This window comes from Somniosus microcephalus, chromosome 7 (genome assembly GCF_052327205.1).
Source record: "Somniosus microcephalus isolate GS21.2 chromosome 7, FLI_Smic_1.0, whole genome shotgun sequence".
NCBI lineage: Eukaryota > Metazoa > Chordata > Chondrichthyes > Squaliformes > Somniosidae > Somniosus > Somniosus microcephalus.
This window is the reverse complement of record NC_140993.1, coordinates 23,157,749-23,183,621: the sequence shown is the minus strand read 5'-3', so window position 1 is coordinate 23,183,621 and position 25,873 is coordinate 23,157,749. Positions and strand designations below refer to the sequence as shown.

At 48.2% G+C, this 25,873-nt stretch overlaps 1 protein-coding gene across 1 annotated transcript in view; it reads right to left on the bottom strand.

Moving 5' to 3' along the window:
- LOC147114555 (cadherin-7-like) overlaps nucleotides 1-25,873 on the bottom strand; it is a 190,992-nt gene that overhangs the window by 85,727 nt on the left and 79,392 nt on the right. The window contains exons 3-4 of the mRNA XM_085992295.1: nucleotides 14,273-14,567; nucleotides 11,042-11,161 (exon numbers count right to left, since the gene is read on the bottom strand). Of these exons, the coding sequence (XP_085848421.1) occupies nucleotides 11,042-11,161; nucleotides 14,273-14,567 (415 nt within the window). The remainder of the gene's footprint in view (nucleotides 1-11,041; nucleotides 11,162-14,272; nucleotides 14,568-25,873) is intronic.

Here is a 25,873-nt window from a genome sequence, read left to right as displayed (position 1 = left end):
CAAGAGCAACTAGGGATGCCCAGAGCTATGCAAATATTAAAAAAAAGATGTCAGGAGGTGGTTCTCCTCCCAGTGAATAGTGGACCTCTGTAACAGACTGCCATCTCGTGTGGTGAACGGCGATTTGCTGATTTTCTTTTTTTTCCCCCTTTTTCGAAAACTTTTCAAACATTTGAGAAATTCCCACCTTTTGCTCCAAGAGGGAAGTGAAGCACAAAATCAAGCGCGTGTCTCTTAGAGCGCAAGCAGCGGGGAATGTCCCGATCTGGGGCGATGTGCTCAGCAGCGCCACTTGTGGCCAGGCCTGGCACTGACGCATTGCAGGGGCTCTTCCCTCAATTAAAGGGAAGGGCTCCCCACTATGAGCTCTGCATTTTTTTTTGGCATCTGCTGGAGCACCAGGGAGCGGGAGTGCCGCGCACGCTGAGTGCCGGGCTGACCGATCGTGGCGCTCAAAACAATTTTTTTTTAATCGCCATTTTTTTTTTACATGTCGGCCGGCCACTGCGCCGTTAAGTTGCGACCCGCAAGCGGCCGGTCTCACTGTTCGCGATCCCTACCGCAGTCGGTAACATCGTCCGGCCCTGCCACGGGGGCGCGAGGGCGAATCTTTCTCCCAAGGAGCTACCGGGGCACTGTGCACCCGGAGATGACGTCAGGATCTCCGGGCGCAGAAGATCGGGGCGATATCCGGTAGCGCCGCCGCTAACATCCTGCGGAATTTTGCGGGAGGCGCGGTTATCACCTCGGGGGGGGGGAAATGCCATTCGAGCCCCGTTAGCGCTTCCCACCGGAGGCACAAACGAAGGGAACTTCACCCCCTAGGAGTTTTCTCTTAGCGCACTGAGGGGTGGATCTAGACTTTTGTGTCAGCTGTGGATCAGTGGGTAGTACCCTCGCCTCTGAGTCATAAGGTTGTGGGTTTCAAGTCCCACTCCTGGGACTTGAACACATAAATCTAGGTTGACACTCCAGTGCAGTGCTGAGGGAGTGCTGCACTGTCGGAGGTGCCGCCTTTGGATGAGACGTTAAACCGAGGCCCCATCTGCTCTCTCAGGTGGACGTAAAAGATCCCATAGCACTATTTCGAAGAAGAGCAGGGGAGTTATCCCCGGTGTCCTGGGGCCAATATTTATCCCTAAACCAACATAACAAAAACAGATTATCCGGTCATTATCACATTGCTGTTTGTGGGAGTTTGCTGTGCGCAAATTTGCTGCTGCGTTTCCCACATTTCAACAGTGACTACACTTCAAAAAGTACTTCATTGGCTGTAAAGCGTTTTGACACGTCCGGTGGTCATGAAAGGTGCTATATAAATGCAAGTCTTTCTTTGTGCGATGGTGTGAGAGTCGACAGCCCATTTTACATCTCTCCCAGCACGTTTTACACGATCGCACAAATTCATAGATCTAGCCCCAAGAGTGCAATGAATAAGAGTTCAATTTTTGTGCCCTTTTTAAGTGCCCTTGTTGGCACTTGCCATCTTACTTCGCCAGGGAATACAGAATATCAGCAGCAAGTCTGCTGTGTCAATGGATGGCCTCAGCACTGGCAGCACATGCTGGGTGTGCATTGCCCACCGTCTTCCAAACATTAATATTGATGGCTGAAAGATTGTGGGCAACATGGGCCCAAATTTTCAATAGGCACTGCCAGTCGGTAAGGAACCACGCCAGCAATGCGTAAACTGACCCCTGTACTCCCATCGCAATGATAATATGTATAAAAATGCCCATCTCCTCATCACATACCATCTTCTCTATTCCCATAAAAGTCACTAACCAAAGAAGAGGAACCACTTCCCTCGCGACTGCAGTCTTCAATCTTTGCTCTCCACCATAACTGCACCTGTGAAGCCGGCACCAGCTCAGAGCTATGCACTCCTGAGGGTGTTAGTGAGTTAGAGAAGGGCACGCAGGTGTGAGCTGTTGATCATAGTCGAGGAAAGGACAGACCTAGAGGTTCACAAACTGTGCCTTTAATGAAAGTCAGTCGATCCACTTCTTGCTTCTGACCCTCATGGGGTCATCAAATCATAGCGCCATAGAATGATACACCATCTACAAGGCACAAGTCAGGAGTGTGATGGAATACTCTCCACTTGCCTGGATGAGTGCAGCTCCAACAACACTCAAGAAGCTCGACACCATCCAGGACAAAGCAGCCCGCTTGATCGGCACCCCATCCGCCACCTTAAACACTCACTCCCTCCACCACCGGCGCACCGTGGCTGCAGTGTGTACCATCTACAAGATGCACTGCAGCAACTCGCCAAGGCTTCTTCGGCAGCACCTCCCAAACCCGCGACCTCTTCCACCTAGAAGGACAAGGGCAGCAGGTGCATGGGAACACCACCCCCTCCAAGTTCCCCTCCAAGTCACACACCATCCTGACTTGGAAGTTTATCGCCGATCCTTCATCGTCGCTGGGTCAAAATCCTGGAACTCCCTCCCTAACAGCACTGTGGGAGTACCTTCACCACACAACGGTTCAAGAAGGCGGCTCACCACCACCTTCTCAAGGATATTTAGGGATGGGCAATAAATGTTGGACTAGCCAGCGACGCCCACATCCCATGAATGAATTTTAAAAAGCACAGAAGGAGGTCACTTGGCCCATCATGCCTGTGCCGGCTCTTTGAAATTAGTCCCAGTCCCCCTGCTCCTTCCCCACAGCACTGCAAATGTTTTCCTTTTCACATATAAATCCAATTCCCTGTTGAAAGTTACCATTGAATCTGTTTCCACTGCCCTTTCAGGCAGCGCATTCCAGATCACAACAACTCGCTGTGACCATAACAACTCACGGCCAGGCGTGAAGTGGAGGGTATTTAATGAGCATGAACGAGTGAATCAGCTACTTGTCTCATTTCAGAGTTTGCTGCAAGCTGGTCAGGGTAGGATTGCCAATTCTTACCAAGCAGTTCAGCACATTGCCAGCTCTGCAGGCTTCCATTGGGCAGCAAGTAGCACCCGTGGTATCTGCCAGGGAATTCCTCCAAGGGGCTGGCAGCTAACGCTATCGGACTGTCCTTCAGGAAGTGTCCCACCGATGAGGTTTTGGGAATCCAAAATGCGAGATGTGATTAAGCCTGGATTTGATGCACAGTTGGGATTGGCATCAGGAGGGCATCGGACAGCTGGCTTAATGGCCCCTGCTGGTAGAGATCGATGGCCACCTCCACAACTCAGTCTCCGACAGCAGCACATTTGCAAAAGCACAGGACAAGCAGCCGGCTCTCAGGTCTCTTGTTTCCAGTCTCTTGCCAGCTTTTGCATCTTAGAATCACAGAATCTTACAGTTAAATAGAAGGCCATTCAGCCCATCGTGCCTGTGCCGGCTCTTTGAAAGAGCTCTCCAATTAGTCCCACTCCTCTGCTCCTTCCCCGTAGCCCTGCAAATTTTTCCTTCTCAAGTATTTATCCAATTCCTTTTTGAAAGTTACTCTTGAACCTGCTTCCACCGCCCTTTCAGGCAGCGCGTTCCGGATCACAACAACTCGCTGCGTTAAAAAAAATTCTCCTCATCACCCCCCTCTGGTTCTTTTGCCAATTATCTTAAACCTGTGTCCTCTGGTTACTGACCCTCCTGCCAGTGGAAACAGTTTCTCCTTATTTACTCTATCAAAAGCTTGCATAATTTTGAACACCTCTATTAAATCTCCCTTAACTTTCTCTGCTCTAAGGAGAACAACCCTAGCTTCTATAATCTCTCCACATAACTGAAGTCCCTCTTCCCTGCTACCATTCCAGTAAATCTTCTCTGTACCATCCCTAAGGCCTATGATGTCCTTTCTGAAGTGTGGCGCCCAGAATTGGACACAATACTCCAGCTCCGTCATAATCAGTAATTTATACAGGTTTAACATAACTTCCATGCTTTTGTACTCAATGCCTCTATTTATTTTTATTCATTAGATGTGGGCATTGCTGACAAGGCCAGCATTTATTGCCCATTCCTAATTGCCCTTGAGAAGGTGGTGGTGAGCCGCCTTCTTGAACCGCTGCAGTCCATGCGGTGAAGATATTCCCATAGTGACTTTGTCGCAGCGGTTTGTTACAACTGCGTGGCTTGCCAAGCCATTTCACAGGGCAGTTAAGGGTCAACCACATTGCTGTGGGTCTGGAGTCACATATAGGCCAGACCGAGTAAGTGTTGTGTCGGTACCTTTCTACCTAGACACAATTTAGGACTCAGAACTCAGAGATTCAAACGTGAAGTGCTTTATTGGAAGGAAAGGAAGTTCTGGAAAGTTCCGAACAAAGAGAGCTAAACTTAACCGAGAACACCCAACCATTTACTGTATCTCCTGTGACAGCACCACCACAGGTGGGAGGAGAACACACAATACATAACATTTCCTCCCCTCTTAAATGGAAGGTCCACATTATTCCTCAACAGGTAAGTTACTTTCAATGCACTCAACGAACCTAAGGTAGAGGTAGACTGCCTCAAACCCTGACTTTACCTTGGGGTTTATTCTGCCCCAGTCATGTGGGTAAGTCGCTAAGCCTACAGATCCAAGCGTCTTGGAGGCCGCCGCGCCCTGACAGGATACCGGCGGTCATCACTGGCTTCCACAGCAGTAGGCATTAACACAGGCCTGGATGGAGAAGGTGCCTGTGTCAGTTGAAAGTCAGGAGTTTGCACAGGTGGAACAGTCTCTTTGACTTCCTGTGTTGGAGAAGAGCACTGTGGCAAGGGATGCTGGTTTGCGGTATCATCCGGAAACAGTTCAGGCCAACCAGCCGTTGGAGCCTCTGTGGCTGTCTCTGCTCCTAGCAACAGTTGATCTGTGTGTCTTCTCCAGACGACGTCCTCAGCAGTCTCAACCGTGTAAGACACAGGGCCCGTCTGCGCGATCACCGTAGCAGGAACCCATTTTGGTCCAGTGTTGTAGTTTCGAGCTAGGACATGCTCTCCCGGATGAAACCGTCTCTCCTTGGCTCTTTTCTCTCTCTTTTCAACTTGAGCTTGTTGTTGACAATGGACAACCTGTTCTGCCCTTGGAGGTTTGAGTAAGTCAAAACTTGTCCGCAACTGCCTCTTCATCATGAGCGAAGCAGGGGAAGTTTTGGTTGTGGCATGCGGCTCGTTCCTGTAGGACAACAGGAAGCTGTTCAGACGTTGGTGGATTGAGCCCTGACCTTGTGATGGCTTCAAGGCGTGCTTCAAAGTTTGCACGAACCTTTCTGCCTGGCCGTTAGTAGAGGGATGATAGGGCGCAGACCTGATGTGTTGGACACCATTCACATGCAGGAAAGTTGCAAACTCCTGTGATACAAATTGTGGACCATTGTCACTTACGAGTTGTTCCGGTGAGCCATAACGGCTGAACATCTCACCAAGTTTCTCAATTGTTTTCTCTGCCGTGGTAGACCTCATCGCAGCGACCTCCAGCCACTTGCTACGAGCATCTACAACCACCATAAACATCTTCTCTTCGAAAGGACCGGCGAAGTCCACATGTACTCGCTGCCACACTTCTGCAGGCCAATCCCAGGGGTGTAGGGTTGCCAGCTGTGGAACATTCCGGACCCTTTTACATGGGGAGCATGTTTTGGCTTTCTCCTCAATATTCCCATCGAGACCTGGCCACCAGAAGTAGCTTCTTGCCATTTCCTTCATCCGAACCATCCCACTGTGGCCTGTATGAAGTTGTTGCAGTATCGGTTCCCTCAGAGGTGGCGGAATGATGACATGGCGTCCCCAAAGAAGCCAACCTGCCTGGACGGAGAGCTCATTTCTTTTTGAAACGTAAGGTTTCAAACTAGGAGAATCTCCTATAGCTCTCCCTCGATTGACATCGTCCATTACCTCAGACAGGACTGGATCGTTGCGGGTGTACCTTTGCACCTGAACTGCAGTGACAGGTGCTCCCTCTACTTGTCTAAAGTAGAAGATGTCTATCTGACGAGGCTCTGGGGGAGTAACAGGCAAGGGTAGCCTCGAGAGACCGTCTGCGTTGTCGTGCAAGTCTGATTTGCGATATTTGATGTCGTATGTGTGTCCTGACAACAGTAAAGCCCACCTTTGCATCCTGCTTGCAGCGAGAGACGGAATTCCGGTGTGGGGCCCGAAGATTGAAGTCAATGGACGGTGGTCCGTCAGGAGTGTGAACCTTCTCCCAAACAGGTACTGATGAAATTTTTGAATTCCAAAAACGATTCCCAAGGCCTCGCGCTCGATCTGCGCATAGTTACTCTCGGCCTTGTTCAAGGTGCGTGATGCGAAGGCGAAAGGCATGATGTGGGATATGACTGCTCCCACACCATATGGTGATGCATCACATGCTAGCTGCATGGGTAGCTTTGGGTCGAAGTGTGTCAGGACCTCCGATTTCAGCAATGCTTTCTTTGCTTGGGCGAAAGCTTCGTTGCACAGTTCAGTCCATTTCCATATTTTGCCTTGACATAGCAACTGATGTAACGGCTTCAGCAATGTTGCTAAGTCTGGAATAAACTTCCCATAGTAGTTAAGTAGCCCCAGAAATGAACGTAACTGGCTCACATTCTGGGGTGCTGGGGCCTCCACGATCGCCTTGACCTTTGACGGCGCCTTATGCAGGCCAGTAGCGTCAATCACATGGCCCAGGTACTCAACTGAAGACTGAAAGAATTCACATTTGTCTTTACGAACTCTGAGTCCGTACTCTTTCAGTCGTTGTAGTGTCGCATCCAAGTTCAGAAGATGATCCTCCTCATTTGTCCCAGTGACAAGGATGTAGTCCAGGTAGCACTGGACTCCTGGCAGTCCACTCAAAATCTGATCCATTGCCCTTTGGAATAGAGCAGGGGCCGACGTAATTCCAATCGGAAGGCGGCAGTACCTGTATAGCCCCTTGTGTGTCACAATTGTCAGCAACTCCTTTGATTTGTCATCGACATGCATTTGTAGATAAGCCTGGCATAAGTCTATTTTGCTGAACTTTTGCCCTCCGGCCAGGCCCATAAAAAGATCCTCAATGAGGGGAAGAGGGTACTGATCCGCAGACAGCACCGGGTTAATAGTCACTTTAAAATCCCCGCAGATTCGAACAGATCCATCCTTTTTCAGGACAGGAACAATGGGTGTGGCCCATTTGCTCACGCTCACAGGCTCCAGGACTCCATTCTCGACTAAGGCCTCCAAGTTAGCCTCAACTTTTGGCCTAATTGCATAGGGTACAGGTCGGGCTTTGTGAAACTTCGGCTTGCTGTCAGGTTTAATGTCCAGTCTCACGCTGATCTTTTTCATGCTCCCAAGTTCCCCATTGAAGAGTTCTGCCTGTTTGTTTAACACTGCAGTCAGACCTGACTCCCCTTTTGACATCATGCGGACTGCAGGCCAGTCCAGCGTGATTTTCTCTAGCCACGCACGTCCCAGCAGCGATGGGTAATTTCCCTTTACCACATATAGTGGCAGTTTTGCAGTCTGTCCGTTCAATTTAACTGTCACCTCAATGACGCCTCTCATGGCCACAGGTTCACCGGTATACGTCTTTAGCACAATGTTTGTTGGCTGAAGGGTAAGATGCTTTAGCATTTTGTTGTAGACAGTGTCTGAAACAAGGGACACAGCCGCGCCTGTGTCCACCTCCATCCGCACTGATTGTCCCTCCACCAGTGGTGACACCCAGTAGCCATTTGAATCACCTGCAACCGTCAGTATGTGCACATCTTCCTCCTCAGAGGTGTCGCTCCCCTCTGTTTTGCTTGTTCCATCATACTGCACTGAATGAACACTCTTTTTCCTCTCTTGTCCAAATACAGACATTTTGCTTCCATGCTTCCCAGCTCTGTCTGTTCTTTTTTTTTACCTCTACAGGCGCGTTCAATGTGACCCTTTTTGCCACAATTTCGGCATTCCAGCTCCGTACACCAGCAGTCATTAGCGTGATGGCCCGTTTTCCCACAACGGTAACATGTGCCGTTCCGCGCACCTTTAGGCTCAGACGACACCTTGTGAACTCTCCCTGTTGAACTCAACTGGTGAGCCTCCTTTTCCGCCATCTCCATGGAGACGCTAACTTCAATGGCCTTTTCAAGAGTAAGGTTGTCCTCAGTAAGAAGGCGCTTCTGTGTGGCTGGATTTTGCAGACCACACACGAGTCTGTCTCTAATGGTGTCCTTCAGCACCTCCTTGAACTGGCAGTGTTCTGATAACCTTTTTAAAGCAGCAATAAACATCGTCACTGATTCCTCCTCCTCTTGATTCCGTTTGTGAAATCGAAATCTCTCAGCAATAACCAGAGGTTTTGGTGAAAAATGTGCTCCAAGAATTTCCACGAGTTGCTTATATGTTTTAGTTCCTGGTTTATCTGGCCGCACGAGGCTGCGAAGTAAATTGAATGTCTTCAGCCCGATTACACTCAAAAAGGTAGGCACGACCTTTTCATTTGCCACCGCATTCGCCAATACAAAATAGTCAAAACGTTCCGTATAAGCGCTCCATTGCTCCACATTTTCATCGAAATCACCGATGTTTCCTAATATAGTAGCCATCTCACATTTCAAATTAAAATTTCTGTTTACTCACTGCACCTGTAACGTACACAGATTCATCCGCTCCTCGTTGCCACTTGTTGTGTCGGTACCTTTCTACCTAGACACAATTTAGGACTCAGAACTCAGAGATTCAAACATGAAGTGCTTTATTGGAAGGAAAGGAAGTTCTAGCAAGTTCCGAACAAAGAGAGCTAAAACTTAACAGAGAACACCCAACCATTTACCTCCTGTGACAGCACCACCACAGGTGGGAGGAGAACACACAATACATAACAGTAAGGGCGGCAGATCTTCTTTCTTGAAGGACATTAGTGAACCAGTTGGGTTTTTACAACAATCATGGTTTTCATGGTTACCATTACTGATACTGGCTTTTTATTCCAGATTTATTTAATTAACTGAATTAAAATTCCCCAGCTGCCGTGGTGAGATTTGAACTCATTTCTCCAGATTTTTAGTCTAGGCCTCTGGATTATTAGTTCAAGTAACATAACCACTACGCTACCATTCCCGTATCAAGCCAAGTCTCCTGTTTGCACCAATATATTAAACTTGTTTCTCAAGCTCAAAATAACAAAGTATTCAAATTCCTAAGTGTCCTTTCCCTTATTCAGTACTTCCTTTCATCCACATAGTTCTGTCTCAGTGATTTATACTGGCACGGAATTTCCTCCAGTGGGACCTCCCACAGAAGTCGAATGGAAGGCAGGAGGCAGGTTATGCCAGGCCCCACAACCTCCAACCTCCCTCCCACTACCGCCCTCTATGAAGAGTGTGGAGCCTGGGCTCCCAGTTGGATTCGGGATTGGGGATTCCCAATGCTGCCTTTCAGTGTTAGCCTTGGCTCAGTGGCTCTATGTGATTCTATGAATACTTTGAGCTTCAGAAACAAGTTTCAGGTGTCGGTCAACCTTAATACTGTTTATTGGATTATTGACTTTGTTTTTTTTCCCTTTTTTTTATTCATTCACGGGATGTGGGCATCCCTGACATGGCCCTAATTGCCCTTGAGAAGGTGAGCTGCATTACATAACTGAGTGGCATGCTAGGCCATTTCAGAGGGCAGTCAACCACATTGCTGCGAGTCTGGAGTTACATATAGGCCAGACCGGGTAAGGACGGCAGCTTTCCTTCCCTAAAGGACATTAGTGAACCGGATGGGTTTTTACGACAATCCGATAGTTTCATGGTCACCATTACTAATACTAATTATTTCATTGAATTTAAATTCCCCAAATCTTCCGATATATAGTTTGTAGTTAAGCTTGAAGTGTGTGGTCTGTTGGCGGAGTATATTATTTCTTATTGTAGGGGCCAGGCATATATGGTCAGCAAGCCATAATACCTGCCGTGCACACCCTGTAGATTGATAACCATGAAGGAAGCTACTTCCTTCACTTAACACTTCAGGTTAAGTTTGAGTTCGCTGGGATGGCACTGGCAGTCACCAGAAATAAAGAGTGTTGGCACAAAGTTTGAATTGTACAAGAAAAGTCAAAGCTGGAACTAGAACTTTTCTTTCTCTTTCAGATACTGAACAACCTTCTGAGTAGATCTTACGAACCAAAGCATGAAAAGCACTGATTTACTCTTATTCTTTTCTTTCTTAACCAAGGGTTAGATTATGAGGAGAGATTACATAAACTAGGTTTGTCTTCCCTGGAGCATAGACGGCTGAGGGCTGATTTGATTGAGGTTTTTAAGATTTTGAAAGGAATTGATGGGGTAGATAGAAAGAAACTTTTCCCGCTGGTGGGGGAGTCTAGGAGAAGGGGACATAACCTTAAAATCAGAGCCAGGCCATTCAGGAGAGGAGTGAGGAAACACTTCTTCATGCAAAGGCTGGTAGAAGTGTGGAACTCTCTCCCACAAAAATCAGTAGACGCTAGCTTAATTAATCATTTTAAATCTGAGATCGATAGAATTGTGCTCGCCAAGGGTATTAAGGGATGTGGAGCCAAGGGCAGGTGACTGCAGTTAGGATACAGATCAGCCATGATCTAATTGAATGACGGAACAGGTTCGAGGAGCTGAATGGCCTACTCCTGTTCCTATGTACAGGAAACTTTTTTTTATCCGGCATGGACAGGACCGACGTGGTGCCGGTTCATCAAAAATTCCGGATAACCGAAAGCTATAGTAAAAGATACGGAGCTGAGAGCTCCGTATAAAGCAACAAACCCTACAGCTTCAGAACAATGGCCACAAGTTGCAAGCATCTCTGTAGCTTAGCAACAGCTGCAGTCACACCCTTGCACAGCAACAAATGGAGGAAGGCAAGTAATAAAAGTTACCTGAACCTACTCCTGAATTTTGCCGGTTAACCGAGATTTCCGGTTATTTAGGTGCCGGTAAATCGAAAGTTTCCTGTATGTTCTTTATCCTGCTCCTGGTTGTGTGAACTGTCGCGGATAATGATATCCAATTTCAGTTTAATGCCAATTTGTTCGTCAATGTATGTCTCCCGCACACCTTCAGTGTTCAATGCCACTTATTACTTAAGCTAGCCTATCAAGTCCTTCTTATTGCGAGGTGCAAGATACTTGTCTTACCTGTAGTTGGCTCCACCAAGAAGTATGGTTGTCCCTGAAGGATGTGGTACACTATCCTGGCATGGCTCCCATAGGAAGGATCATCAGCATCTGTTGCTGTCACTTGGGTAACGGAGGTTCCTGCACAGAGTATAAGTAATTAGTTCATTAAACCTTTTCTTTTATGCACTAGAAGGTATTTAACTCTTTTCTGTTCTATTAAACTGAACGTGGAAGGGACGCAGTCTAAATGGGCAGATATATACACCATCATAAGAACATAAGAAATAGGAGCAGGAATAGGCCTCTTGGCCCCTTGAGCCTGCTCCGCCATTCAATATGATCATGGCTGATCTTGGGCTCAAAGCCACTTCCCTGCCTGCTCCCCATAACCCTTCACTCCCTTATCTTGCAAAAATCTCCACCTTAAATGTATTTAATGACCCAGCCTCCACGGCTCTCTGGGGCAGAGAATTCCACAGATTTATGATCCTCTGAGAGAAGAAATTTCTCCTCATCTCAGTTCTAAAAGGGCGACCCTTTATTCTGAAACTGTGCCCTGGAGTTCTAGATTTCTCCACAAGGGGAAACATCCTCTCTGCATCTACCTTGTCGAGACCCCTCAGTATCATATGTTTACAACAAAAACAACTACAACTTGCATTTATATAGCACCATAAATGTAGTAAAACGTCCCAAGGTGCTTCACATGAGCGTAATCAAACAGAAATTTGACACCGAACCAAATAAGGAGATATTACGTTAGGTGACCACAAGTTTGGTCAATGAGGTAAGCTTTAAGGAGTGACTTAAGGAGGAGAGAGGTAGGGAGGCAGAAAGGTTTAGGGAGGGAATTCCAGAACTCAGGGCCGAGACGGCCGCCAATAATGGAGCAAAGGAAGTCGGGGATTTGCAAGAGGCCAGATTTGGAGGAGCGCAAAGATCTCGGAGGGTTGTAGGGCTGGAGGAGGTTACAGAGATAGGGAGGGGCGAGGCCATGGAGGGATTTGAACACAAGGATGAGAATTTTAAAACCGAGGCGTTGTCGGACCGAGAGCCAATGTAGGTCAAGGAGCACAGGGGTGATGGGTGAGTGGGACTTAGGGCAAGTCAGGAATACAGGCCACAGAGCTCTGGATGATCTCAAGTTTATGGCGGTCAGCCTGGAGAGCAGTGGAATAGTCTAGTATCTCAAATGCCCACTTTTGTTCCAGCCCTGACTTTGGAGGTAACACGTGTAAAAGGGGTTCCCGCCGCACTTCCCACAAATACGGCAACCGAGCGGGAGCAGCTCCATGGAAATTCCTGTCCACTGTAACACAATGATATGGCGCGCAGGCCACTGGAGGCACAGAGTCCCATCTCAATGGCCTACTCCTGCTCCTATTTCTTATGTTCTCACGGGAACATGTTCTGCCCTGCCCCTGAAGGCCGCGTATTGCAGGTTGGCGTGGCCGGTGGGAGTGGGCACCAAAACCCCTCACTTTGCTCCATGGGGAACAGTACGCAGCCAGCAACGAGCAACCGGGAATGTAACGTTTGAGTGACTGCACTAGGACACAGTTGCTTTACACTTGCAATCTTTCAGCAATCAAAGAATCATAGAAGTTTACGGCACGGAAGGAGGCCATTCGGCCCATCGTGTCTGTGCCAGCCGACAAAGAGCTCTCCAGCCTAATCCCACTTTCCAGCTCTTGGTCCGTAGCCCTGTCGGTTACGGCACTTCCAGTGCATCTCCAAGTACTTTATAAATGCGATGAGGGTCTCTGCCTCTACCACCCTTTCAGGCAGTGAGTTCCAGACCCCCACCACCCTCTGGGTGAAAAAGGTTCTCCTCAACTCCCCTCTAATCCTTCTACCTATTACTTTAAATCTATGCCCCCTGGTTATTGACCTCTCTGCTAAGGGAAATAGGTCCTTCCTATCCACTCTATCTGGGCCCCTCATAATTTTATACACCTCAATTAAATCTTCCCTGAGCCTCCTCTGCTCCAAAGAAAACAACCCCAGCCTCTCCAATCTTTCCTCATAGCTAAAATTCCCCAGCCCAGGCAACATCCTCGTAAATCTCCTCTGCACCCACTCTAGTGCAATCACAGCTTTCCTGTAATGTGGTGACCAGAACTGTACGCACATATACAAATCTGGTGCACGGGCACTTGTATTCTGGTGCTCCTATTGCTGCTCTGAATCACCCTGTGGTGTAAAGAGGGTGAATGCAGAACAACAGCAAGAAATTGCATTCATATAGCGCCTTTAACACAGAAGAAAAATCTCAGGAAGCTAAACAGAGGCGGAATCAAAATAATGAGCGTCAAGCGAAAGAAGGAAATATTAGGAGTGTTGGAAAAAGAGAGGAGAGGGAGATTTTTTCATTATTCATTCATGGGATGTGGGCGTCGCTGGCAAGGCCAGCATTTATTGCCCATCCCTAATTGCCCTTGAGAAGGTGCTGGTGAGCCGCCATCTTGAACCGCTGCAGTCCGTGTGGTGAAGGTACTCCCACAGTGCCATTAGGGAGGGAGTTCCAAGATTTTGACCCAGCGACGATGAAGGATCGGCCGATATATTTCCAAGTCAGGATGGTGTGTGACTTGGAGGGGAACTTTGGAGGTGGTGGTGTTCCCATGTGCCTGCTGCCCTTGTCCTTCTAGGGGTTTGGGAGGTGCTGTCGAAGACATGGAGATGGAGAGGCAGAGTGGTTTTGGAAATTATAGAATGTGGCTGAGAGCACAACTGCCAGGCGTGGGGAGACGGAAAGGCTTGAGTCAGAGGAACAAATTGGACCTCTTTGTGCCTCTTTTATGGGCATAACGAGAGCCAATTTGAGGGACCAACGTCCTGCACTCCAAGGATGCCTGAAAGACATCAAACCCAATATTGGGTCGGACCATTTTTTTAGGCATCGGGAGTGGCCACATAAAGTAGTTAGCCTCCTTGCATGTGCAAATGAGAGGCCTAATGACTCCTCATGGAAATCGGGCTGACCTGAACAGGGCAGGTGTCGGGTCTTTCAGGCGTGAAGGTGGTCTAGCAAGCGGCCCACCACCAACAAGCTAGAAATGCAGAAAGTGGACCCAGACCAAAATCTACCCCTAGGTTCATTCCAGTTTTGCCCTAGGATAGAAATTGTCATGAGGACACTTTGAATATATACAATGGAGGCTTGGCCTGTTGATCTCTTCCCCCCCGCCCCCCACCACCTACGTGAGTGAATTTTCCATCACGAGGGGACAATTTCTATTCCCTTACCATCAGGCGACATTTCAGGAACAGTGGCAACATACGGCTCATCTAGAAACTGGGGTTCATTGTCATTGATGTCCTGGACTTTAATATTGAACTCTGACTCTGGCTCGACGCGCTGGTTGGTTGCTTTGTCCACCACTTGCGCCCGCAGGGTGTAATAGGCCTTCTCCTCTCGGTCCAGCTTCTTTATGAGATAAATGTCTCCTTTATCCTCGTCGATGGTGAATATAGTGCCAACTCCATCACCTGTTAGGTTGTATCTCAGAGTAATATTGCCGTTGTCCGAATCAGAGTGGAGCTGTGGATGTTAAATTCATGCAAATAGTTAAACGAATACCATGGAAATAGGCCGCAAGCTACCTGTTTTTTTTAAATTAGTCGTTCGTGGGATATGGGCATCGCTGGCAAAGCCGACACTTATTACCCCACCCTAATTGCCCTTGAGAAGGTGGCGGTGAGCCGAGTGACTTGCTTGAGCGCCGGGCTGATCGTGCGGGATCGCGGCTGCCTTGGTGGTCCAGGCCGGTAAATTTTTCTATTGTAGAGCCTGCAGCGATGGCCCTTCCCTTTAAGGGAGGGAAGGAGCCTTTGAACGCGGCGGCGCTGCTGAAGTCTCTGCCCCGCCTGCTGCCGATTGTGTTCTAAGAAGGAAGGGGAGTGTTTGATTTAGCACTTGACCCACTTGCTTCCTGGAGCGCAAACGGCTAATTTTTCAAAAGTTTGAAATCGTTAGCACCTGGGGCCAACTTTTCAAACTTATAAAAATTAGCTCCACAAACGGGGCGATAGTGAATTTCTTCCCCCCCGCGGCTTTATAAATAGAAGCATTGTGTACAAAAACAAGGAAGTTATGCTAAACCTTTATAAATCACTGGTTAGGCCTCAGATAGATTACTGTGTTCAATTCTGGGCACCACACTTTAGGAAGGATGTCAAGGGTTGGAGAGGGTGCAGAAGAGGTTTACCAGAATGGTACCAGGGATGAGGGACTTCAGTTCCGTGGAAAGACTGGAGACGCTGGGGTTGTTCTCCTCAGAGCAGAGAAGGTTAAGGGGAGATTTAATAGAGATGTTCAGAATCATGAACGGATTTGATAGAGTAAATAAGGAGAAACTATTTCTAGTGGCAGAAGCGTGGGTAACCAGAGGACACAGATTTAAGGTCATTGGCAACATGAGGAAATTTGTTGCTGTGATCTGTAATGCACCACCTGAAAGGGTGGTGGAAGCAGATTCAATAGTAACATTCAAAAGCAAACTGGAGAAATACTTGAAGGGAAAATTAATTACAGAGCTCTGGGGAAAGAGCAGGGGAGTGGATTTAATTGGATAGCTCTACCCAAGAGCTGACACTAGCACGATGGGCTGAATGGCCTCCTTCTGTGCTGTCTCACTTTATGATTCTATGGGCTAGAAATTTATTATGCCAAAGAATGGGCGGTGTCAGTAGAAAAGTTGGAGAAATAAGTTTAGACTGCACGCAAAATTCGTGCTCACTGCTCAATAAAATGATTGGCGTCCTAAACCAAGTCTTAAAACCCAAGCTCATTGGCGTTACACTTAAAGAAAAGAAAGACTTGCATTTCTATAGCGCCTTTCACGACCACCGGACGTCTCAAAGCGCTTTACAGCCAATGAAGTACATTTTGAAGTGTAGTCACTGTTGTAATGTGGGAAACGTGAAAGCCAATTTGCACACAGCAAGATCCCACAAACAGCAATGTGATAATGACCAGATAATCTGCTTTTGTTATGTTGTTTGAGGAATAAATATTGGCCAGGACACCGGGGATAACTCCCCTGCTCTTCTTTGAAATACTGCCATGGGATCTTTTATGTTCACCTGAGAGAGCAGACGGGGCCTCAGTTTAATGTTTCATCTGAAAGACATGGAATGTCAGCCTAGGTTTTTGTGCTACCGACTGAGCCACAGCTGACAGCTAAAGGGTGGACCAATATTGGATGCAGTCTAATCGCAACTCATCATTGCCACAGGCTTTTTTCCCTACTTAAAGGGGAGGTTCATTGATGCTGCAGCATCTCATTCTCAGCATTGCTGGCTGTGCAGTTGCCTCAGCAAGCAGAAGCAGAACAAGGAGAAGGTGCCGGAGGGTTGAACCAGGTGTGCACATGGTAGGTCCACACCCAAGGGAGAGAGTCCACAAATTCTCTGATGATGCATTGGAGGTGTTGGTTTTCGCTGTGGAGAGTTGGAGGGTGGTGCTCTACCCGACAAGTGGCAGGAGGCCCTCGCCACATGTCTTCCACACCATGTGGAAGGAGGTAGCACAGCACATCTTGGGCAGCACTGTGGTTCCCAGGACCCACACACAGTGCAGGAAGAAATTTAACGACCTCACTCGGGTGGTCAGGGTGAGTGAATGCTTCAACAAATGCTACATACTACCATCTGAACCATAGTCTTCACACATTGCCCGAAGCACCACACCCCCAGAACTCACCCACCAACAATCTCTACCTACCAACATTCATATCTACATCTCACACCTTGCACACAATGACAGCTATTCAACTATGCCAGGCACAAGGGTTATTATTGATTAGAATTTATGTGATATGTGTGATATGTTTATATATAAATTTATTAATTGTCTTTGGAATATTTTGTGGTCTCTCTCATTTCACCTTTGCGCCCAGGAGGATGCTGTGATATGCCATGAGACAGAGGTTGTATGAAGGGGACGTGGTGAGCTACGGGGGTCTGGGGTTTCATTCATGTGAATCGGAGTCTGATGAGCCAGTCACGGAGAGCCCATCCAGAAGGCCGATTGTCTCGCTGTTCCTCCTCCTCCTCATCCTCTTCCACCTCATCCTCCTCCTTCTCATCCTCCTCTCCCTCATACTCCTCTGCCTTGTCCTCCTCTCGAGGTGGTCCCGCAATCCCTGATGGCAAGGGCTACGCACTCATGATGGCCAGGTTGTGGAGCATGCGGCAGACCACCACGAAATGGGACACCCACTCTGGCGAGTACTGGAGGGCTCCTCCCGAGCAGTCAAGGCAGCGGAACCGTTGCTTCAGCAGGCCGATGGTCTGCTCGATGATGTTCCTGGTGGCAGCATGGCTCTCATTATATGAGTGCTGGGCACGAGTGTTGGGGTTGCGGAGGGGAGTCACAAGCCAGGTGGAGAGCGGATCCGAGCAGCCACCCTTGAGCTTGGCTTGGAGTGTTTGCGCAGGATGAATGCATCGTGGCTGCCAGGATAGCGGGCATTGACATTGAGGATTTGCTGTGTGTGTTCGCACATCAACTGCACATTAAATGAGTGGTAGCCTTTGCGGTTACGGAAGATCTCAGGATTGTTACGGGGTGCCCGCAAAGCCATGTGTGTGCAGTCGATGGCTCCCTGCCCCATGGGGAATCCCGCTATCCTGCAAAGCCACATTCTCATCCTGTTCTCTCTGGTGATCGGGAAGCCAATGTTTTTTTTTATTCGTTTATGGGGTCTGGGCGTCACTGGCAATGCCAGCATTTATTGCCCATCCCTAGTTGCCCTTGAGAAGGTGGTGGTGAGCCGCCTTCTTGAACCGCTGCAGCCCGTGTGGTGATGGTACTCCCACAGTGCTGTTAGGTAGGGAGTTCCAGGATTTTGACCCAGCGACAATGAAGGATCGGTGATATACTTCTAAGTCAGGATGGTATGTGACTTGGAGGGGAACTTGGAGGTGGTGGTGTTCCCATGCACCTGCTGCCCTTGTCCTTCTAGGTGGAAGAGGTCACGGGTTTGGGAGGTGCTGCCGAAGAAGCCTTGGTGAGTTGCTACAGTGCATCTTGTAGATGGTACACACTGCAGCCACAGTACACTGGTGGTGGAGGGAATGAATGCTTAAGGTGGTGGATGGGGTGCCAATCAAGCGGGCGGCTTTGTCCTGGATGGTGTCGAGCTTCTTGAGTGTTGTTGGAGCTGCACTCATCCAGGCAAGTGGAGAGTATTCCATCACACTCCTTACTTGTGCCTTGTAAATGGTGGAAAGGCTTTGGAGAGTCAGGAGGTGAGACACTCGCCACAGAATACCTAGCCTCTGACCTGCTCTTGTTGCCACAGTATTTATGTGGCTGGTCCAGTTAAGTTTCTGGTTAATGGTGACCCCCAGGATGTTGATGGTGGGGGATTCGGCGATGGTAATGCCATTGAATGTCAAGGGGAGGTGGTTAGACTCTCGCTTGTTGGAGACAGTCATTGCCTGGCACTACTGTGGCGTGAATGTTGCCTGCCACTTATCAGCCTGCTGCAGAGAGCCTCAATGACCTCCCGGATGCAGCGATGGACGAAAAACTGCGAGATGTTAGCTATGACTCCTGTTGCAGACTGGAAGGATCCGTTGCTAAAGAAATTGAGGGCCACAGTGACCTTGACTGCCACTGGGAGAGCTGTGGTCACCCTGGTCTGAGGCTGGAGGTCTGGTTGAAGGAAGTGGCAGAGTTATCTGACCATCTCCTTGGTGATGCGGAGCCATCTAATACACGGCTCCTCACTTAATTGAAGGTAGGAGAAGTGCTCTCGGAATAACCTCGGAAGGTAAGGCTTCCTGTCAAGAGCCCTGATAACACTCCTCCTCCCTCTGTGCATATGTTCCCATATTTCTCGCTGCCTCCGCTCCCTCCACTGTAGATCCTGGAGGGCGAGGTGGCATGGCAGTACAGCCCCCATTAATGCCATCAAGTGTAGCAGTTTGAATCATTGAAGAATAACTGTAGCTACTTTTTAGTTGGCAGACGACTCCTGATAAAAAGAACCTTGAAATGACAGAATGAAACTGTCGCAGCTGTCGGTGTCATCGCCCGGCAATGCTGCAGGGGTCCGGGGCGCTAACGGGGCGATGTACAGCCGGATGATGTCACGATCTCCGGGCGCAGGAGAGCATAGAGCTAGGGGTTACCACTGCCGCAAATGGCCAGGTGAATTTCACCGGCGGTAACATTGCCGTGCCTGGGCGGTGAGTCGTTAGCGCCCCCCTGGAGGCGCTTACAGAAGGTGCTAACCAGTCGAATTTCTCCCCCTAAGCATTACAAGAAAATGAAAATAACACAATTTTTCTTTAATGCTCCGATGATTTTGCTCCAAGGAGTTGCTTGCGGCAGTGTCCGGGAGATTAAGCTTATATTCGCTGGAGTTTAGAAGAATGAGAGGGGATCTCATTGAAACTTATAAAATTCTAACAGGACGAGACAGACTAGATGCAGGAAGGATGTTCCCGATGGCGGGGGAGTCCAGAACCAGGGGTCACAGTCTAAGGATAAGGGGTAAGCCATTTACATAGAAACATAGAAACATAGAAGATAGGAGCAGGAGTAGGCCATTCGGCCCCTCGAGCCTGCTCCGCTATTCAATGAGATCATGGCTGATCATCCAAATTCAGTACCCTGTCCCTGCTTTCTCTCCATATCCCTTGATCCCTTTAGCCTTAAGAAATATATCCAACTCCTTCTTGAATATATTTAATGAATTGGCCTCTACTGCCTTCTGTGGTAGAGAATTCCACAGGTTCACCACTCTCTGGGTGAAGAAATTCCTCTTCATCTCTGTCCTAAATGGCTTACCCCTTATCCTTAGACTGTGACCCCTGGTTCTGGACTCCCCGACCATCGGGAACATCCTTCCAGCATCTAGTCTGTCCAGTCCTGTTAGAATTTTATAAGTTTCGATGAGATCCCCTCTCATTCTTCTAAACTCCAGCGAGTACAAGCCCAATCGACCAAATCTTTCCTCATACGTCATTCCTGCCATCCCAGGTATCAGCCTGGTGAATCTTCGCTGAACTCCTTCCATGGCAAGGACATCCCTCCTCAGATAAAGCGACCAAAACTGCACACAATACTCAAGGTGTGGTCTCACCAAGGCCCTGGACAACTGCAGCAAGACATCCTTGTTCCTGTGCTCAAACCCTCTTGCTATGAAGGCCAACATACCATTTGCCTTCTTAACCGCCTGCTGCACCTGCATACTTACTTTCAGCGACTGGTGCACAAGGACACCCAGGTCTCGTTGCACTTCCCCTTCTCCCAATCTATTGCCATTCAGATAATAATCTGCCTCCCTGTTTTTGACACCAAAGTGAATAACCTCTTATTTATCCACGTTATATTGCATCTGCCATGCTTCTGCCAAATCACCCAACCTGTCCAAATCATACTGGATTTTCTTGGTATCCTCCTCACAGCACACATGCCCACCCAGCTTTGTGTCATCTGCAAACTTGGAGATATTACATCCAATTCCCTCATCCAGATCATTAATATATATTGTGAATAGCTGGGGTCCAAGGACCGATCCCTGCGGTACCCCACTAGTCACTGCCTGCCACTCGGAGAAAGAGCCATTTATTCCAACTCTTTGCTTTCTGTCTGCCAACCAGTTCTCTATCCAAGTCAATACCTTGCCCCCAATCCCATGTGCCTTAATTTTACACGCTAATCTCTTATGCGGGACCTTATCGAAAGCCTTTTGAAAATCCAAATACACCACATCGACTGGTTCTCCCTTATCTATTTTACCAGTTACATCCTCAAAAAATTCCAGTAGATTAGTCAAGCACGATTTATCTTTTGTAAATCCATGTTGACTTTGTCCAATCCGGTCACTTTTTTCCAAGTGTTCTGCTATTACATCCTTTATAATGGGCTCCAGCATTTTCCCCACTACCGATGTCAGGCTTACCGGTCTGTAATTCCCCGTTTTCTCTCTACCACCCTTTTTAAACAGTGGGGTAACATTAGCTACCCGCCAACCCATGGGTACTGTTCCAGAATCTATCAAATGTTGGAAGATGACCTGCAATGCATCTACTATTTCTAGGGCCACTTCCTTAAATACCCTAGGATGTAGATTATCAGGCCCTGAGGATTTATCAGCCCTCAATCCCATCAATTTCCCCAACACCATTTCCCTACAAATACTGATTTCTATCAGTTCCTCCCTGTCATTGGACCCTATGTTCCCCGACATCTTTGGGAGGTTATTTGTGCCCTCCTTTGTGAAGGCAGAGCCAAAGTATGTATTTAATTGGTCTGCCATTTCTTTGTTCCCCATTATAAATTCCCCTGATTCTGACTGCAAGGGACCTACGCTTGACTTCACCAATCTTTTTCTCTTCACATATCTATAAAAGCTTTTACAGTCAGTTTTTATGTTCCCTGAAAGCTTACTCTCATACTCTATTTTCCCCCTTTTAATTAATCTCTTTGTCCTCCTTTGTTGAATCCTAAACTGCTCCCAATCCTCAGGTTTACTGCTTTTTCTGACCAATTTATATGTCCTCTCCTTGGATCTTATGCTGTCCCTAATTTCCCTTGTTAGCCACGGTTGAGTCACCTTTTTTGTTTTATTTTGATGCCAAATTGGGATGAACACATTTTGTAGTTCATCCATGCGATCTTTGAATGTTTGCCATTGCCGATCCACCATCAACCCTTTGAGTGTCATTCCCCAATCAAGCCTACCCAACTCGCACCTCATACCATCGTAGTCTCCTTTATTTAAATTCAGGACCCTAGTCTCCGAGTCAACTACTTCACTCTCCATCTTAATGAAGAATTCTATCATATTATGATCGCTCCGACCCAAGGGGCCTCTCACAGCAAGATTGCTAATTAATCCTTTCTCATTACATAATACCCAGTCTAAGATGGCCTGATCTCTAGTTGGTTCCTCGACATATTGGTCCAGGAAACCATCCCGTATACACTCCAGAAATTCCTCCTCCACAGTATTGTTACTAATTTGGATAGCCCAATCTATATGTAGATTAAAGTCACCCATGATGACTGCTGTGCCCTTATTGCACGCTTCTCTAATTTCCCATTTGATGCCATCCCCGACTTCCGCATTACTGTTTGGATATATATAGGTCTATATACCACTCCCACTAACGTTTTCTGCCCCTTGGTATTTTTCAGTTCTACCCATACAGATTCCACATCATCAGAGCTAATATCCTTCCTTTCAATTGTATTAATCCCCTCTTTAACCAGCAATGCTACCCCACCTCCTTTTCCTTTTTGCCTATCTTTCCTGAATATTGAATATCCTGGGATATTGAGTTCCCAGCCTTGGCCACCCTGGAGCCATGTTTCCGTAATCCCAATCATATCATGTTCGTTTACCTCTATTTGCGCAGCTAATTCATTCACCTTATTACAAATGCTCCTTGCATTAAGACACAAAGCCTTCAGGCTTGTTTTTTTAACACTCTTAGGTCTTTTAGAATTATTATTTACTGTTGCCATGTCTGATTTAAACCCTTGATTTCTCTGCCTGCCACTTTTGTTTTTCTCCTTCCTGTCTTTTGCTTTTATCCTTGTTTCCCTTTCCTCTGTCTCTCCGCTCAGGTTCCCAACCCCCTGCCATTTTAGTTTAAACCCTCCTCCAGAGCATTAGCAAGCACTCCCCCTAGGACATCGGTCCCGGCCCTGCCCAGGTGCAAACCGTCCGTTTTGTATTGGTCCCACCTCCCCCAGAACCTGTTCCAATGTCCCAGAAATTTGAATCCCTCCCCCTTGCACCATTCCTCTAGCCACGTATTCATCTGAAATATCTTTCTATTTCTACTCTGACGAGCATGTGGCACTGGTAGCAATCCTGAGATTACTACCTTTGAGGTCCTATTTTTTTATTTACCTCCTAACTCCCTATATTCAGCTTTTAGGACCTCATCCCGGTTTTTACCTGTATCGTTGGTACCTATATGCACCACGACAACTGGCTGTTCACCCTCCCCTTCCAAAATGTTCTGCAGCCGCTCCAAGACATCCTTGACCCTTGCACCAGGGAGGCAACACACCATCCTGGACTCTCGTTTGCGGCCGCAGAAACGCCTATCTATTCCCCTTACAATAGAATCCCCTATCACTATAGCTCTCCCAGTCTTTTTCCTCCCATCCTGTGCAGCAGAACCACCCCTGGTGCCAGGACGTTGGCTGCTGCTACCTTCCCCTGGTAAGCCATCCCCCCCATCAGTATCCAAAGCGGTATATCTGTTTGAGAGGGGAATGGCCACAGGGGACCCCTGCACTACCTGCCTGCACCTACTACTCTGCCTGTTGGTCATCCGTTCCCTCTCTGCCTGTGCCAACTTTACCTGCAGTGTGACCAACTGATCAAACGTGCTATTCACGACGTCCTCAGCATCGCGAATGTTCCAGTATGTATCCAATCGCTGCTCCAGCACTGTAATGCGGTCTGCCAGTAGCTGCAGCTGGACACACTTCCTGCACACTTGGTTGTCAGGGACACAGGAAGTGTCCCTCAGTTCCCACATAGCGCAGGAGGAGCATACCACGGCACTGGGCTGTCCTGCCATGACTTACCCTTTAATTAATTGCAATTAAATTAAACAAATGAATCCCACCAATTTCACTACAGTTAAATGATATATTTAAGGGCCCTGGTTTACAAACTGTCCCGCTACACCACAGAGACCTTAAAAACTGTAAACCACAGAGTTAAAGTTTTAAAAAAGAGTGAAATACTCCCAACCAATCACTTACCTGCTTTGTGGTGACGTCACACCTCGATTACTTTTTACTTCTCTCCCTCTGAGATTGGAGATTGTTATGCCTACCCATGCCTCGGGCTTACCTTTTATAGGTCGCTGCCGCTCAGATTCCTGCCGCCGCCGCTATGAGGCCTACCCATGCCTCGGGCTTACCTTTTATAGGTCGCTGCCGCTCGGATTCCTGCCGCCGCCGCTATGAGGCCTACCCACACCTCGGGCTTACCTTTTATAGGTCGCTGCCGCTCAGATTCCCGCTGCCACCGCTCTGAGGCCTACCCATGCCTCGGGCTTACCTTTTATAGGTCGCTGCCGCTCGGATTCCCGCCGCCGCCGCTCTCTAGGACTGAGATGAGGAGGAATTTCTTCACCCAGAGAGTGGTGAACCTGTGGAATTCTCTACCACAGAAGGCAGTTGAGGCTAATTCATTAAATGTATTCAAGAAGGAGTTGGATATATTTTTTAGGGCTAAAGGGATCAATGGATATGGGGAGAAAGCAGGAACAGGGTACTGAATTTGGATGATCATCCATGATCTCATTAAATGGTGGAGCAGGCTCGAGGGGCTGAATGGCCTACTCCTGCTCCTATCTTTTATGTTTCTATGTTTCTAAGCTTCAATTCCTGGAGACTCCAGGCCAATCCTGGTGGGTTGGCAACATTGATTATACTCCACCTGGCGGCCAGCCCAGGCAGGGTGCGATGGCCTATCCTGGAGGTTGTACACTGCTTAGCTTCCGTGCATTATAATGTCGATCTTGATGTATGGTGCATATCAGTATAAGCACAGTCAAAATCGCTTTACATCAATGCGAAAGTGCAGCATAACTGCACCTTTAATAGGCTATTAAGTGTATTTCTGAAAGACATTTATTCCGGTTCAGTGACGGGAGGTAATCACTCTCAAGATCACACTTGTCCCTTAATGCCGAGCGTATTTCAAGACAGGTTGTCACCTTGAACAGAGTTTGAATCAGTGACAGGGACTCAGCAATTTCAGCTCGAACTGATACTTCACTGCAATTGAATTTGAATTTTCCACCTTGTCTATTGTGTCATGTTGTCAGTCAGTGAAACTCGTGCAGCTGTTTCTGGATCCAGGGAACTTTTGCTGCAATAATATGGTTTCCCTTTTAGTGCATTTAACTGCCGCGGGGCGGGTAGTGCACGGGGTGGGGAGGGGGGAGCGGGTGGAGTGATTTTAACCCTACTCGCTCAGCAGAAACCTGGCGGGTGGGCAGTTAAAATGACCCTGGCTCTTACCTGTCCGAAAGCCGCCATGTTCGCAACATACGCGATTTTAACCTGCTCTCCTGAGCAGGCAGCGTGCCCGGAGCCAACAGGGTCCTTCTTTACATAAGCATGTTGCGGTCCAATGATATCGTTGAGACCCGACCATGATTTTAACTCAGGCCTGAGCGGGGAATTCGCCTGGAGTTAAAATCGGGGCTTTGTGTGGGAGTTAAATTGAGCCAAGTAGCGGCAGTTTTTCAGGTGCCATGCTGCCTCCTAAGGCCTCAAAATGGCAGACATGACGCGTGCACAGGCATGACGCTGCTTCAGGTCCCCGCTGCAACATCGGTTCGTCACCAGGCAGCCCTCGCATAAATAAAAGAAAGGTAAGCACTCACCGCCGCTTCCAGTCCAGAGATTCCCCGACCTCCGAACTCCCTCCCGACCCTAACCTCCAGGCCCCGGACCTAATCCCTCGACCCGGCACCCCCCGCTGCAGACTTCAGGTCCCCCCCGATCCCGATGAGCACTGAGGCACAGCGTTAGTGCTTATCTGTGTAACCTGGAGTGCTCACCTCCCCCACACCGCCGGCTTCATGGCGGCCACATCCAAGGCCCAATAACCAGGGCTCCTCGGCATTTGTTTGCGCGGGGCCATTTACACTGCGCAGGGGGGGGAGGGGGCACCCAAAAAATGGACGCTCCCCAAGTTAACGACCACTGTCTTCATAGTAATAACACTGTTGTAGAAAAAAATAAAAAGAATACTTTGTTCCACTTGTTCTTGGGATGTTGAATGCACAGACAAGGCCGTATTCATTGCCCGTTGCCAGTTGCTCTCAGGGTGCGAAGAGTCAACG